This window comes from Stenella coeruleoalba (assembly GCF_951394435.1).
Source record: "Stenella coeruleoalba genome assembly, chromosome: 21".
Classification (NCBI taxonomy): Eukaryota; Metazoa; Chordata; class Mammalia; order Artiodactyla; family Delphinidae; genus Stenella; species Stenella coeruleoalba.
The window spans coordinates 29930591-29944745 of NC_137167.1; the positions used below are offsets into that span (position 1 = coordinate 29930591).

Genomic DNA, 14155 nt, shown 5'->3' on the forward strand with positions numbered 1-14155 from the left:
CGAAGAGGAGCCCCCGCTCACCGCAACTAGAGAAAGCCTGCATGCAGCAATGAAGACCCAACACAGCCAAAAATAAATAAATAAATATATATATTAAAAAAAAGAACAAAAGATGCTCCTAGTTCTCTAAAAAAAAAAAAACTTCAATAAGCAAATTAAATGACTGGGAAGAAATAGTATGTGAAGAATAGACGTCATGGCATTGAAAGCTTGGGAAAGTTTCACACTGCAATGTATGCATTCTTTGGCTTTAATTCTAAAGAGTTAGTGAAGAATGAATTTATTCTCATCAGTCCTCTTAGTTTGGGTAAATAGTGACATACATTCTGTAGAGCATTTTGAGTTTCTTCTCCGTACTCAGGCAAGCCAGTTCATATGTGGAAGGAACCATGACCAGAATCTAAGACCATCCTTCCTCTCCTCTTTATCCTATCCCCTCCTTGCTTCTCTTTATTTCCTTTGACTCATATTCTTGATTAAGACAAAATCAAATTCATCCAGTCAGTTAATTTTACAGATGCGTTCAAATTAGTAGAAAGGAGTACAAAAAAATAGCTGACCTGATGCAAAGTTTCAATGAAGTGCACTTATGAGGTTTAATTAAGGTTACCTTAATTTTTATGAAGGTGCCTGTATTAGCCTGCTAGGGCTCTCATAATAAAGTATCACACTTTGTGGCTTAAACAACAGAAATTTATTTGCTCACAGTTCTGGAGGCTGGAAGTCCAAGATCAAGTCCTGGTGTCAGCAGGGTTGGTTTCTCTTGAGGTCTCTTTCTTTGGCTTGTAGACAGCTGCCTTCTCCCTGTGTCTCTCCTTTGCATGCACTTGTCTGTGTCCTAATCTCTCCTTATAAGGCTCCATTCCTGTTGGATCAGGGCCCACTCTTATGACCTCATTTATTTTCCTAAAAGCCCCATCTCCAAATACAGTCACATTGGGGGTTAGGGCTTTAACATAAGAATCTCGGGGGGGAGAACAGAATTCGGTCAATGACAGTACGACATAAATATGTAGCAGGGTCAGTTTCTAAAATTTCGAAGATAGTATTGTTGAAAGGAGAATTTTTAGTTATTCCATAATAAGTCATTGGAGAAATTGAGAGCTAAGATCCATCTGATTGAATTTTTGATTTTAAAAAAATGTATTTTTAAGAAAGAAAGCATTTTTAACTGCCAAGAGAACTAAATATTCATGTGTTTTCCAGTAAAATGTCGCGCACAGTTTTATTTGAATTGTATTAAAAACGTAGGAGAATTTTCAGCTAGTGTTCTCTAGATGCTAACAGATGAATGTATTGAATATAATTTAATTCCTAAAATGTAATTTTATTCTTCACTCTTTGGGAATAAAGTTAACCCTTTTGATGACTGGCCGTTGGATATTTTAATAGTAAATACGTTTTTCCCCTCTTTTTTCCTTTTTTTCTTTTTTATGTGGCAGCATGGAGGGATCTATGTAAAGAGAAGTGCCAAATTCAATGAAAAGGAGATGAGGAAAAAGCTGCAGAGCTACATCAATGCAGGAGCTCCAGTAAGATTACGCTCATTTTCATTAATTTTCTTATCATCTCTCATTCTTTAACTTAAACATTAAATTAGCATTTAAGAATTGTTTTGAAAATATAGTATCCTGTGTGTAATAAATAATTCAGAGTTTTCGAGGCAACAAAAACCCTCTAAATATAGGTAAGCAGTTATTTTTGGCCACCAGAAAGATTGCGGCAGGCGATTGGATCCTTTGCTGGTAGTTGTCAGTATTGACCTTAAAGAGGAGTAACAACATTTGCTGTCTTCAGTCTATAAATAGAAAACAGAACTGCGCTTGTAACCTTAGCTTCAGGCACTTCAGAGCTCCTCCAACTCCGCTTCTTCAGTCACATGGAGTTTTAGAACAGCTGTTTTCTGTCGGTATAAATTTGGATTTCTTGTATCTGTTGAGTTATTTGAAAAGTCAGGAAAAGTATGAACATCTACAAATGAAGAATCATTGAGTGTAAATGTTACTTATAAAACCTTGCTCCGCCCAGAAGGAATCTCAATATTCTCTTCGAAGAATGCCGATTGCTGCCCTATAGCTTTTCCCCGGCGCTCTCCGAGGACAGAGCACCATGACTGCAGTGACCTCCTGAGCTTTATTCCCCAGTGCATGGCATGCTTTTCTGTCCTGGTGCTCAGGGGCTTAGCTCCCAGTTACCAGTTCTTTTCTTCTTTCTTCTTTCCTTCCCGCTCTCCTCCTCCCCGCCCAGTTGCCCCCTCTCTCCACCTTCCGCGTCTTCTCTTCTTGCTCATGGTGCCTTCTTTCCTTGTGTGCTTGGTGATCTTTGTCTGCTCCTGATTGTACCTGGAAAATTATTTGCAGAAATCAGCTCAAGCGTAAGATGAAACTGCCTTCCCCCAGAGAATGGTGGCATTTGTTTTAGCTGGGCCCCTCGACTCCCGTCCGGGCCTGCCCAGACCAAACGCTGAGCTTGAGGCTGACTGGACCACCCAGGTGACGCAACCAAGGTGGCAAGTGCACGTGAGGCCTGGATTGCCTGCTTTACTTTTGCACCAGGAGTGAAGCCCGTGGCGTTCCCTCCACTTCTGGTTCACTGTCACTGTTTCCAACAGGAGGTCTGTGGCCTTCGATTTCGGTTCCCCTCACCTTTTGAATCTCTTAGAACGAAAGTTCTTTTCTGGGCTTACTTCTGCCTTACTGTGTTTGCTTTAATCTTGGTCTTACCATCTTGTCAGCTCTTGGATACTTTTAAGATGATGTTATATCCAGCTTTTTAAGTTGTTTTCAGTAGGAAAGTCAGTTCAAATAACCTAATCTTGGGCCACCGGAGAACTTTTCTGTTTTTCAAGGGCAAGAGTCTAGTGTTTTGATGTTCATGCAGTGATGCTGAATGGCAGGCTCGTGAGGCAGTGCTGTGAGCCGCTGTCACTTCAGGTCACTACAGGTCTGAGGCCGGTTTCTTAGAGTCTGGATGAATCGTCTTTTTTTTTTTTTTTTTTTGCGGTACGCGGGCCTCTCACTGTTGTGGCCTCTCCTGTTGCGGAGCACAGGCTCCGGACGCGCAGGCTCAGAGGCCATGGCTCACGGGCCCAGCCGCTCCGCGGTATATGGGATCTTCCCGGACCGGGGCACGAACCCGTGTCCCCTGCATCGGCAGGCGGACTCTCAACCACTGCGCCACCAGGGAAGCCCTTCATTTTTTAATATTAAAGGCTATGAAACATACATAATCTCAGACTCTTCATTATGCTCTTCTGTTTCTGAAAGTTAATCACATAATTGACAGGGTGGAATATATTTATCAAGTCAACTTCCATATGGCTTAATTTTCCTCAAAGAAATCTATGGTTAATCATTAAATCAGCTCTTATTATTCACTACTAGTATTATTTGAGAGACTGCAGAATTTTGTTTCCAAAAATATGTCTGAATTATCAATTACTAAGAAATACATCTTCTCAATAAATATTGCTGAGACAATATTTTTATAAGGTACTTATCAGTTGGGGGTGCAAATGAAACATTTATGACAAAAATAACTACTTCATCTATAGAAGTCACTTAGTCAGCATTGGAGCCATGCAGTTTACAGCACAAATATGGAATCTTGTGCTTTGTTTCTTCCCAAATTTAACTCAAGTTCCTTTTCAAATGTGAGGCAACCTAGTGCATAAGAGTATTGGCTTTGATATCAGATTTGAGTTTAAATTCCAGATCTGCCATTTAAACTTTGTTACTTTGTACATCACTTAACTTCTCTAAGCTTTAGTTTCCTTATATGGTAAATTTGTTAATATTTACTTAATTTGGTAGATAAGATTAAATAACATGTTTGAAAATTATGCTTATTGTATTTTCCTATTGCTGCTGTAACAAAGTACCACAAACTTACCAGCTTAAAATAACACAAGTATTGGATATAACAGCAAAAGCACAGATAACAAAAACAAAGATAAACAAATGGGACTACATCAAATTAAAAAGTTTCTGCACAGCAAAGGAAATAATCAACAAAATGAAAAAGCAGCCTACAGAATGGGAGAGAATACTTGCAAACCACATATCCTATCCAATAAGGTGTTAATTTCCAAAATATTTGAGGAACTCATGCAACTCACTAGCAAAAAAACAAATAACTCAATTGAAAATGGGCAAGGGACTTGCAAAGACATTTCTCCAAAGAAGACATACAAATAGCCAACAGGTGCATGAAAGGTGCTCAGCATCGCTTATCATCAGGAAAATGCCAGTCACAACCACAGTGAGTTATCACCTCACACCTGTTAGGATGGCTGTTATCACAAAGTCAGAAGATGGAAGTGTTTGTAAAGATATAGAAAAGTTAGCCAATGTTGGTGGGAATATAAGAATTCCATAGTGGTACAGCCATTATGGAAAACAGAATGGAGGTACCTCAAAAGATTAAAAAAAGAACTACCGTATGATCGAGCAATCCCACTCCTGGGTATATATCCAAAAAAATAAAATTACTATCTTGAGGAGACATCTGCATTCCCATGTTCATTCACAGCAGCCAAGATATGGAAACAACCTAAGTGTGCGTTGACAGATGAATAGATAAAGAAAATGTGGTGTACAGAGACACACACACACACAAAATGGAATTTTTTCAGCCTTAAAAAAGAAGGAAATCCTGTTCTTTGCAACAACATGGATGAACCTCAAGGGCATTATGCTAAGTGAAATACGCTTGACACAGAAAGACAAACACTGCATGGTCTCACTTATATGTGGAATCTGAAAAGGCTGAATTCATAGAACCAGAGGGTAGAGTGGTAGTTCCCAGGGCTGGGAGTTGGGGGAAATGGGGAGATTCAGTTACAAGATGAATAAATTCTGGAGATGTAGTGTACAGTATGGTGACTATACTTAATACTAACATATTGCGTTCTTGAAATTTGCTGAAAGAGTAGATTTTAAGTGTTCTACCATAAAAAGAATACGGTAACTATGTGCTGTACACGTATAGTAAGGCATCGCATTGTACACCTTAAATATATACAGTTTTTATTTGTCAATCATACCTCAATAAAGCCAGAAAACAAAATAATACTAATTTATTATCTAAATCATTCTGGAGGCCAGCAGTTCAAAATGGGTCTCACTGGACTAAAGTCAAGGTGGCAGTGCACTGAGGTCCTTAGGGAGATTCCGAGGGAGAATCCATTCTCTTGCCTTTTCCAGTTTCTGGAGGTTTACTGCCCTCCTAGCTCACGACTTCTTTCTGTCTGCAAGGCCAGCAGTGGCCGGTCTGTCTCCTTCGTGCTGGCCGTGTCTGTGGTTCTGACTCTTCTGCCTCCCTCTTTCCTGTCCTTGTGATCACGTGATCGCATTGCCCCCACCCCCCCACCTGGCGTTCTACGATCAGCCCTTACCCTGAGGTCCAGTGGCTGGTAGTCTTAAATCCCCCTTTGCCGTAACCTGCCCTATTCACAGGTTCCGAGCATTAGGAGCTGGACGTTTGGGGGAGGGGCCGTTATTCTGCCTGCCACGCCCGTGTGCATCTGTGTGATTTTATCACTTTTCTGATCATACATAGGGCACTTGCATAATTAAATAATATACTCTTTGAGGAAAGAGATACTTTGTATCTTCCACATTTTTGTATTCTTTCCTCTGTAAATGTGCAATGGAATTTTTAATGGGTTGAATGTTTCTGATTATAAATGTAGAAAACTTTGTAAAGAAGTTATACTGTGCTAGATTGGTTTAATTTGGGAGACAGAAGGCAGAGAGGAACCATCTTATTTATATTCTGTGCATCTCAGTATGAAATAGCTTTTTATTTAAAGAGAAAGCAAGTAATTAAAAGATGTCTAGCTAATCAAAACTTATTACGTTCTGAGATATTATTTCTGTATAAATGCGCCTGCTTTGGAACTCTTCAGTAAACTAGTAGAATTTTTAAAAACCAGCGGGAGAGGAAACAATATGTTTGAAGAGCTGCCACACAGGGCTTGATATTCTCACATATTTCCTTTAATCCTCACAGCAACCCTGAGTCTTCATTTGGGAGTGAGAAACTGAGGTTCACTTAAAAAGTAAATTAACTTTTCCTAAGCATGGAGAAAAGGCTGTTTTTAGTAGAAAATCATCAGTTCAATAGTTGGTTACAATTTGAATATATTTTAAACTCTTAAATAGCTCTTTTCTTTTCGAGTAGACTGTTAATGTGAAATATAGCCTGCTAATTTTCCGGTAGGGGCCAAAGTGCGTGTGTTTAAAGTGGTATGTCACATCTTGAATATAGATTTTTCTTATGTGGAAGGTCATCACTAAAGAAAAACAGACTCTGGTTCCTTCCAAATGAAAATTTAGCAGAATAAAACAGTTATATGAACAGTAGCAAAAATCTTTTGCATAATTTGATTGGTTTGTGACAGTTTGTCAGTTTTTTCCTGTCCTCCTCATTGCTTCCCTGTCCTTGAGCAGGGATTTCACTTATATTTTCCTTAATTGAGAAGCAGGTCCAGAAATGTCAGTCCCTGTGGCCATTCTTCTCTTGCCCTAGTGCGCTACTTTTAGTCCCTCCACTTCCTCTGCTGTCACCTTCTCTATTTCCAGGGGAACTAAAGAAGGGAGCAGCCTTTTGGTCAGCAATTTGAAAGCCGTAGCAAGGAAGTTATCAGATGAGAACACCTCTGTTGTCCTGGGCTCTCATTCCTGAGAGAAGCAGAACTGCTTTGTCTCATGGCCTTTGGAGGGAGTTATTGAGAAGGCAACACACCAAGCTGGTGGCAGGGAAGGCAGGTCCCCTCAGTCAGGGTGATTAGCTACTCATGTCACGTTGTTCTTCTTCCCACCAGATGCACCATCGCAGATTTCTAAAGCAGATCTGTTTTCACTGTAACAGCAAATGGCAACGTTATTTTGCACCAGGCACCATACTGAGTAGACTATATGACTTACCACCTTTTTTTTTTTTTTTTTCTTAAGAAGCGATATGAGTTTAATTACTCTGGAAACAGTCACCCCCCAAATGATGCCTGAACCTGAAAGGTACATAAAAATGACCAAAAATATCTTAAAATAATAGAGCTGAAGGTTAATTGTCGTTTTTCCCTCAGAGCAAGTGTGTGTTCAGCTGGACAGTAAATTACAAACCATGTCAAACCATGTTAAGGCAGATGATAAATCTGGTTGCATTTGTTATGACTCCCGGGCAAGTGACCTTGTGGGAGCAGGGCGTTCTTCCTCCCAGCTGTGTGGTCAGTCGGCCCAGGACGGGGCAGCCCTGGAGGCAGCAGGTGGAGACCAGGCCCTGCCTGTCTGGCCACTGCTCGTCCTGCTGACCCTCTGTGACTGAAGTGGACACAGCGCCCTGGCCCTTGTTGACATCACTGATGCACACCCACTGCCCGTCGACCGACTCCTTCCACAGGGTCACCTTGAGGCGGCCTTGTCTCCCCTTGAGGCAGCCAGGATGTTGACTGTGATGGGCTGGCTCCCGTGCCATACAACATCACTGAACTTGTGCAGCAGTTTGGGGGACCACGCACTGCCCGAGGCACCGTCACAGGCCCAGATGAACACTGGACCATCCTGGGAGCAGCTGGCAATGGTGCTGGTGGGCAGGCCGATGGAGGGGCCCAGGCCACATCTCAAACCCAGTCAGTGTGCGCTTCCAACTTCTGCCCTTCCTTCCACTGCCGCCCTCCTCCTCCGTCCATGGTTTGATGAGGTTGTCACAGCCAGCTAATGCAAACTTCTTGATGTAGTTGGGCTTCTGCCCAGATGGCTGGTCTGTGAGGCTTCCAGGTCTGACAGCAGGGGCCCAGCAGACGGCATTGCAGCCAATAGTGTGAGCATTGTTGGTCTTCTTCACTTCCCACCGACCCAACCTGGTGTAAGTCAGCAGAGAAATGGCCCCATCCGAGCTCCCACAGGCTAGGATCGGGCCGTAGTCATGGGGGGCCCAGCACACAGAGTTTACTGAGGAGTCGTGTCCCGTGAGCTCATGCGTCTTCTCCCAGGTGCCATTTTCCTCTTTCCGGTCGTAGGAGCAGGATGCCAGGACATTGTCATGCATGGGGTGGGCCCAGGCCACTCGCCACACAGGACCCTCATGACGCCTGAGGTCGGCGACGAGGATCTTTCCTCCGCTGAGCACGTCGAAGGTCTTGACGGGCCTGTCGTCAGATGAGCAGGTTGCCCGGCGGGTGCCGCGGTGGTCCGCCTGGGCATCTCGCTGCAGAGGGAGGGCTGCTCCGGAAGCCTGCGGAAATCACGCCCTCATGGGGCGTGTCCGCAGTGGTAATGACTGACGCCACGGTCACGGCAGCTCCAGGCCTTGGACATGGCAGGTCCCGGCGGCGCGTCGACTTACCACCTTCTGTCGTTGTAACATCCCAGTGAGGCGTAGGTGCCACTGTTGCTTCATTTTATAGATGAGGAAACTTAGGTGCAGAGAGGAGGAGGTCATCCAGGACCACAGGGCCTGTGAGGGGAGAGTCGGGATTGAAGTCAGTTATTCATACTGCTCTGTGCTTTCTCTAGTGACAGTCTTTGTAAATACAATTTCCCATAGAAGACCACCTACTCTGGCGTAATGGCCATAAAATAGCTTTATTTATTGTTTAGCCAGTGACCTTAATAATTTAATAATAATTCATTGTGTGACTGTCATATTTTACTTTTTTAATGTAACTTTTATTCTGTGTAATGATTAGTTTCTTTTAAAGTTTGGAACCCATTCGCTGACTTGTGGAAGATAGTAATGGGCTTTGGCCTGTTTGTTTATTGAGATGTAATTCACATACTGTGAAATTCACCATCCTAAAGCATGTCATTCAGTGGTTTTCCACGTATTGGCCAAGTTGTGCAGCCGTCACCACTATGTAATTCCAGAACATCTTCATCACCCCAAGGAGCCTGTGCCTCTTAGCAGTCGCTCCCTGCTTGCTCCTCTTCCCATCCTGTGCCTAGAAAATCTGTACAACTTGTGTGGTCTAATTTTGCTTCATGCCATTCTTCCACTTCCACATTGAGTTACATTGGCTTTTTCTTAGTCCTGCAGCGCCCCAGCTCTTCCCCAGCTGAGAGTCTGCACACAGTGCGTCTTCCATCCGGTGGCTCCCTCGCTCTCTTTTACTGAAGCACTGTTGGTGAGGTGTGATTGACGTGCAGTAGGCTGCAGACGGTTACTGTGCAGAATTTGATGAGTTTTGGTGTCTATACAAACCATTGCCCCAGTCGAGATACTGCCCATATCCACAAGCTCCACAGGCGTCCTTGTGCCTCTGTGCCTGCTCCGTCTCAAGGCAGTCGCTGAGCTGCTTTCTGTCACTATGGATTAGTTTGTACTTTTCAGAACTTTATATAAATGGAATCATACAGTTTGTACTCTTTGTTTGGGAGTGAGTTTGGCTTCTTCCACTTAGCATAATCATTTTGAGATTCCTCCAGTCATTGTATGTATCAATAGCTTGTTTCTTTTTACTGCTGCTGAGCAGCCTTGAATAGAACTGGTGAGGGTGGGCGTCCTTGCCTTGTTCCTTGTCTGCTGGGGAAAACACCTGTTCTTTTATCATTCTTTAGGCCTTAGACCCATCATCCATTCTAGTTTCCCTCGTGTCATTTTCTTTCATATCACCTTGTTCTTTTTCTTCGTAGTCACATAGTGTGTAATTATATATTTGTATTTGTTTAGTGTACTTTTTTCTCACTTGTCTCCAAAGACCATATTGTTCTGTTACTCTGTATATAGCACCTGGCACATAATAGGTGTACAAGAAATATTTCTTGAATGAACCCTGCATGAATAGTTCTTTCTTACTTTCTTGCTAACCGTCAGTGTTTTGTTGTGTTTTTTTTTTTGCGGTACATGGACCTCTCACTGCTGTGGCCTGTCCTGCTGCGGAGCACAGGCTCCAGACGCGCAGGCTCAGCGGCCATGGCTCACGGGCCCAGCCGCTCCACGGCATGTGGGATCTTCCCGGACCGGGGCACGAACCCGTGTCCCCTGCATCAGCAGGCGGACTCTCAACCACTGCGCCACCAGGGAAGCCCCCGTCAGTGTTTTTTAAGTAAAACATCTGAGAGACAGAAAATAATACCACATGAGTTATTAACCATTCCAATCATGAATTGTTTTATTTATCAATGATTGAGTGAAAAGCTAATAACCTTCACTAATTGCTTTCATGGCTTTGAATACAAACTTCACTAATTTAAAATGTTTTCTCATGAGAATGAATTTGTGGTTTTGGGAACTAATTTTAGTATTTTTCTTCTGGCTCCTGGAACATCATAAGGAATTCTTAATTAAAAAAATTTTTTTACCCAGTTTTCTACATTTTTTGACCACTCTGAGAAGATAACCAAACACAACCTATTAATTTCTAAGTTAGGCAAAGATAGTAGCTTCTAAAAATTATATATGCAGATGGATAAAAAGCTTCTGCATTTGCATGGAAGTTGAAAACACAAAATTGCAGAGCCACCATTATACCAGCTTTTCAGGTTAAACTTTGGAAGAGAATGATCATATGTTTATCTAATGAAAAAATTCAGATTTTCACATAGGTTCATTTATATCTATGTGAAAATCATAGATCATTCAGATAAAAGAATATTTCTGTGCTGGACATCTAGGTAGATGGTCTTACCTGGGATCTGGTAAGGATGGATAAAATGAGCATACTTTTCTCTCATGAGCTCCTTAAGTTTAGACTAATTGATTACTTAGTAAACATCCAGCTTGATTTATAACTCATTTATAATTGCATTGTTTTAATTTATGAGGTCACTTGTAAATTGAGTCATTTAAATGCATTAAGGGAGTCTTATAAAATAAGAATACTGTGTGAATCTTTTGAAATATGAACATCTATTACCTTTTATATTGTGGAAATTTATATAGTTATGTATATAACTATATATCTCATCCCTCAAATGAGATGTACTTAGGGACCCTGATGTCTAAAATTTACACGTTTTCTTTTTATTTATTTATTCATTTTATTTATTTATTTTGGCTGCTCTGGGTCTTCGTTGTCACGTGTGGGCTTTTCTCTAGTTGCGGCGAGCAGGGGCTACTCTTCGTTGCGGTGTGCAAGCTTCTCATCGCGGTGGCTTCTCTTGTTGCAGAGCACGGGCTCTAGGCTCATGGGCTTCAGCAGTTGTGGTGCATGGGCTCAGTAGTTGTTGCTCGTGGGCTCTAGAGCGCAGGCTCAGTAGTTGTGGCGCACGGGCTTAGTTGCTCCGCAGCATGTGGGATCTTCCTGGACCAGGGCTTGAACCCATGTCCCACGCATTGGCAGGCGGATTCTTAACCACTGCGCCACCAGGGAAGCCCTAAAATGTACACCTTTTCAAAAGTCATTTTGCAGAATCTTAGGGGGAAGAAAACCTCTTTCGTTGATGAATTGAGGCTTTGTATGAGTCATTTATGGCCAGTTTTTAAATTAGTGAATATTTGCATGTAATTAGAAATGTTGGATTCTTAATGACTGACCTACAAATGAATGTAGGACTGTATTTCACATATAGTCTATGTTAATATTAAGACTTAATTGAATTTGTGCATTTTGGTTGTTCTGCTTGAAATGAAGGTCATAGGTAATTGAATATACTTTTTTTTTCCCCACCATGGGAAATACTCTTAGAATTAATAGGGTTAGCATTGATAAGTTAACAGCAACAATAAAAACACTCACATAAAACAAACCAAATTTTCTTTATGGCTTCACAGATGTATCTTGTGATTTTTCCAGAGGGAACAAGGTATAATCCAGAACTAACAAAGGTCATTTCAGCTAGTCAGACGTTTGCTGCTCAAGAAGGTAAGTAAAACATTACCTGTATTTGAAAATAAAAATTTTAAAGATAATGACATTTTAAATTTTTGTTCCTAGAGAAGATATTTATGTTTTACGACAGATGAAATGAATGAATGTTTTTATTCCTTGAATGAATGTCTGTATTATTTCTTAGGAAATGAAGTTTCTTCTCATTAATTCATATGTATGTTATTCCATATGTCTGAGAGATTAAATTCAAGTGCTTCCTACAGTACGTATTTTGGTGCCGTGGATTTAGGCAAAATCTATCTGGGCACGTGATTATTTAGATGGAACCTTTTTCTGCAGTCTGGGTTCTGTGTGATGGACAGAGTTTCTATTTTGTAGGTTGACAGACCTAGATTGGAATCCAGATTCTGACATTTATTAGCAGTGTGGCTGCAAGCTGCCTGATGTGACTGAGCATGAGTTTGCTCATCTCTTAAAAAAGATCTGTGGATTCTGCATCCATGGATTCAATCAACCACAGATGGAAAATATCTGAAATACATTTTTTTCAGGAAGTTCCAAAAAGAAAAACTTGAAATTGCCATGCTGGCAACTATTTACAAAGCATTTACGTTGCACTTAAAACTATTTACGTAGCATTTGTGTTGTATCGGTTATTAGAAGAAATCCAGAGCTGATTTAAAGCATACAGGAGGATATGTGCAAATACTAGGCCATTTTATAGAAGGGGCTTGAGCATCTGTGGATTTTGGTGTCCAAGGGGTGGAGTTGGGATTGGGGCTAGTCTTAGAAGCAATCCCCTGTGGATACCAAGGGGTATGCCTAAGTCTGTAAGAATTAAAGTAGAAGATATGTGAAGTTCCTACTGGAGAATATTACACACAGTTAGTTCACAGTTCTTAAAAGCTATTAATGTCCCCAATAATGAGAATGTTCTTAACATCATATTTTAGAAAATTGGATAACTGATATACCAATAAGCTATACAATTTAACCAAATTGGCTGTGTTCTCAAAGGTGTCTCTAAAGATTGACCGTGGATTAGCACGTGGTCTGCCTACTTTGATCAGCAGCGCTACCTGAACAGATGCCCTGTTGCAGCGCTCTGCCGGGGCCTCTGAGGTTATGAGAGCCTGCTGCAAGGGTGGTACTGTTCTGTGTCTGCTCTGACCCATGTGGTAGTGATCATTCGAAATGTGGCTGGTGCATCAGAGGAAATGCATGTTTAATTCTAGCTTGTTTGAGTCAACTCATCATGATCTGAGACGGAATTCTCCCCCTAGACTTCCATCTGGCTAGTCTCCATTTTCCTCCTACCCTCTGGTGCTTCCCGCTTAGTCTCCTTTCTAGCCTCCTCTTCTGCTTCATTCTTTCCTGTTTCATGTTATTTCTGGTGTCTGACTTTGGTCTTTTTCATTTATTTCACTTTCTGTGTTTTTCATGGTGGCCTTCATCTAAAGTCCAGAGCTGTCGCCACCATTTATTTCACTGCAGATGACTCACAAAAAGCTTTCTCCCATCCGCACCTCTCTGCCTGACTCAAGACCTGTATTCACAGTGGCCCAGCGGAGAGCTTCACCTGATTGACTCAAAGGCATGTCCCAAACTTGGTGTGTCAGATACAGTATTTACCTTTCCACTCATACGCTCTGTCAGCTGGGCCTCTCTCTTCAAGGTTCCTTCCGCTTTTCTTTACAGAATATACACGTATCCCTCTTGAACTAATATTTAGTCTTAGATGAACATTACCACTAGTTTTGGGCTGCATTCCCAAGCACATATTAATTCATATAACCTTAGGCAGGTTACTTTATTTTTTTTGGTCTATTTCCTTATTTGTAAATCAGGAATCATAATATCTCCTTCATAGGGCTTTTGTGAGATTCAGTGACATAATGTTTATAGAAAGCCTGGTATGTAATATATATTTACTAAGTCATTACTGCTAACTTAGAAAATGGAGGAGAGGTACCACCACAGGTAAATCTATTAATAATGGCAAAAATTGATAGCCGATCCTGAGGGATAAAACAGAAGGGCTAATAAAATTGGATGTAAGAACTCCAGTCATTACCATTTGGAGCTATTATGTAAAAGGCAAGCAAGGCTATGTCTTGTAACCACATTCCTTTAAGAAATATTTATTACAAAGCAGATATGAGTCATTATCCAATCGAGGATAGATAAGAACACACGTATATGATGTACAAAGAGATGAGATGTGAGAAGTACAGATAACACTCCGTGGGAGTTGAAGGAAAAGAGAACTAGTGACACACAGGGTGTCTGGACGACTGCCAAGAGGAGGTGACGTCGGAAATGTAGAATTAGGGCCGACACGTATGGGGAAGGGAGGGAATTCTAGATATAAGAAATAACAATAGC

General features: G+C 41.5%; 1 protein-coding gene and 1 pseudogene across 4 annotated transcripts in view; one reads left to right on the top strand and one right to left on the bottom strand.

Moving 5' to 3' along the window:
* AGPAT5 (1-acylglycerol-3-phosphate O-acyltransferase 5) overlaps nt 1-14155 on the top strand; it is a 61720-nt gene that overhangs the window by 25544 nt on the left and 22021 nt on the right. For all 3 annotated transcript variants that reach the window (XM_079909290.1, XM_079909291.1, XM_079909292.1), the window contains exons 4-5: nt 1443-1532; nt 11713-11803. In XM_079909290.1, the coding sequence (XP_079765416.1) occupies nt 1443-1532; nt 11713-11803 (181 nt within the window). The remainder of the gene's footprint in view (nt 1-1442; nt 1533-11712; nt 11804-14155) is intronic.
* Nucleotides 6920-8442, bottom strand: LOC307179817 (protein SEC13 homolog; annotated as a pseudogene). Its single transcript has 2 exons — nt 8347-8442; nt 6920-8235 (listed from the first exon to the last, which is right to left on the bottom strand). The product of its transcript is annotated as a protein SEC13 homolog (transcript).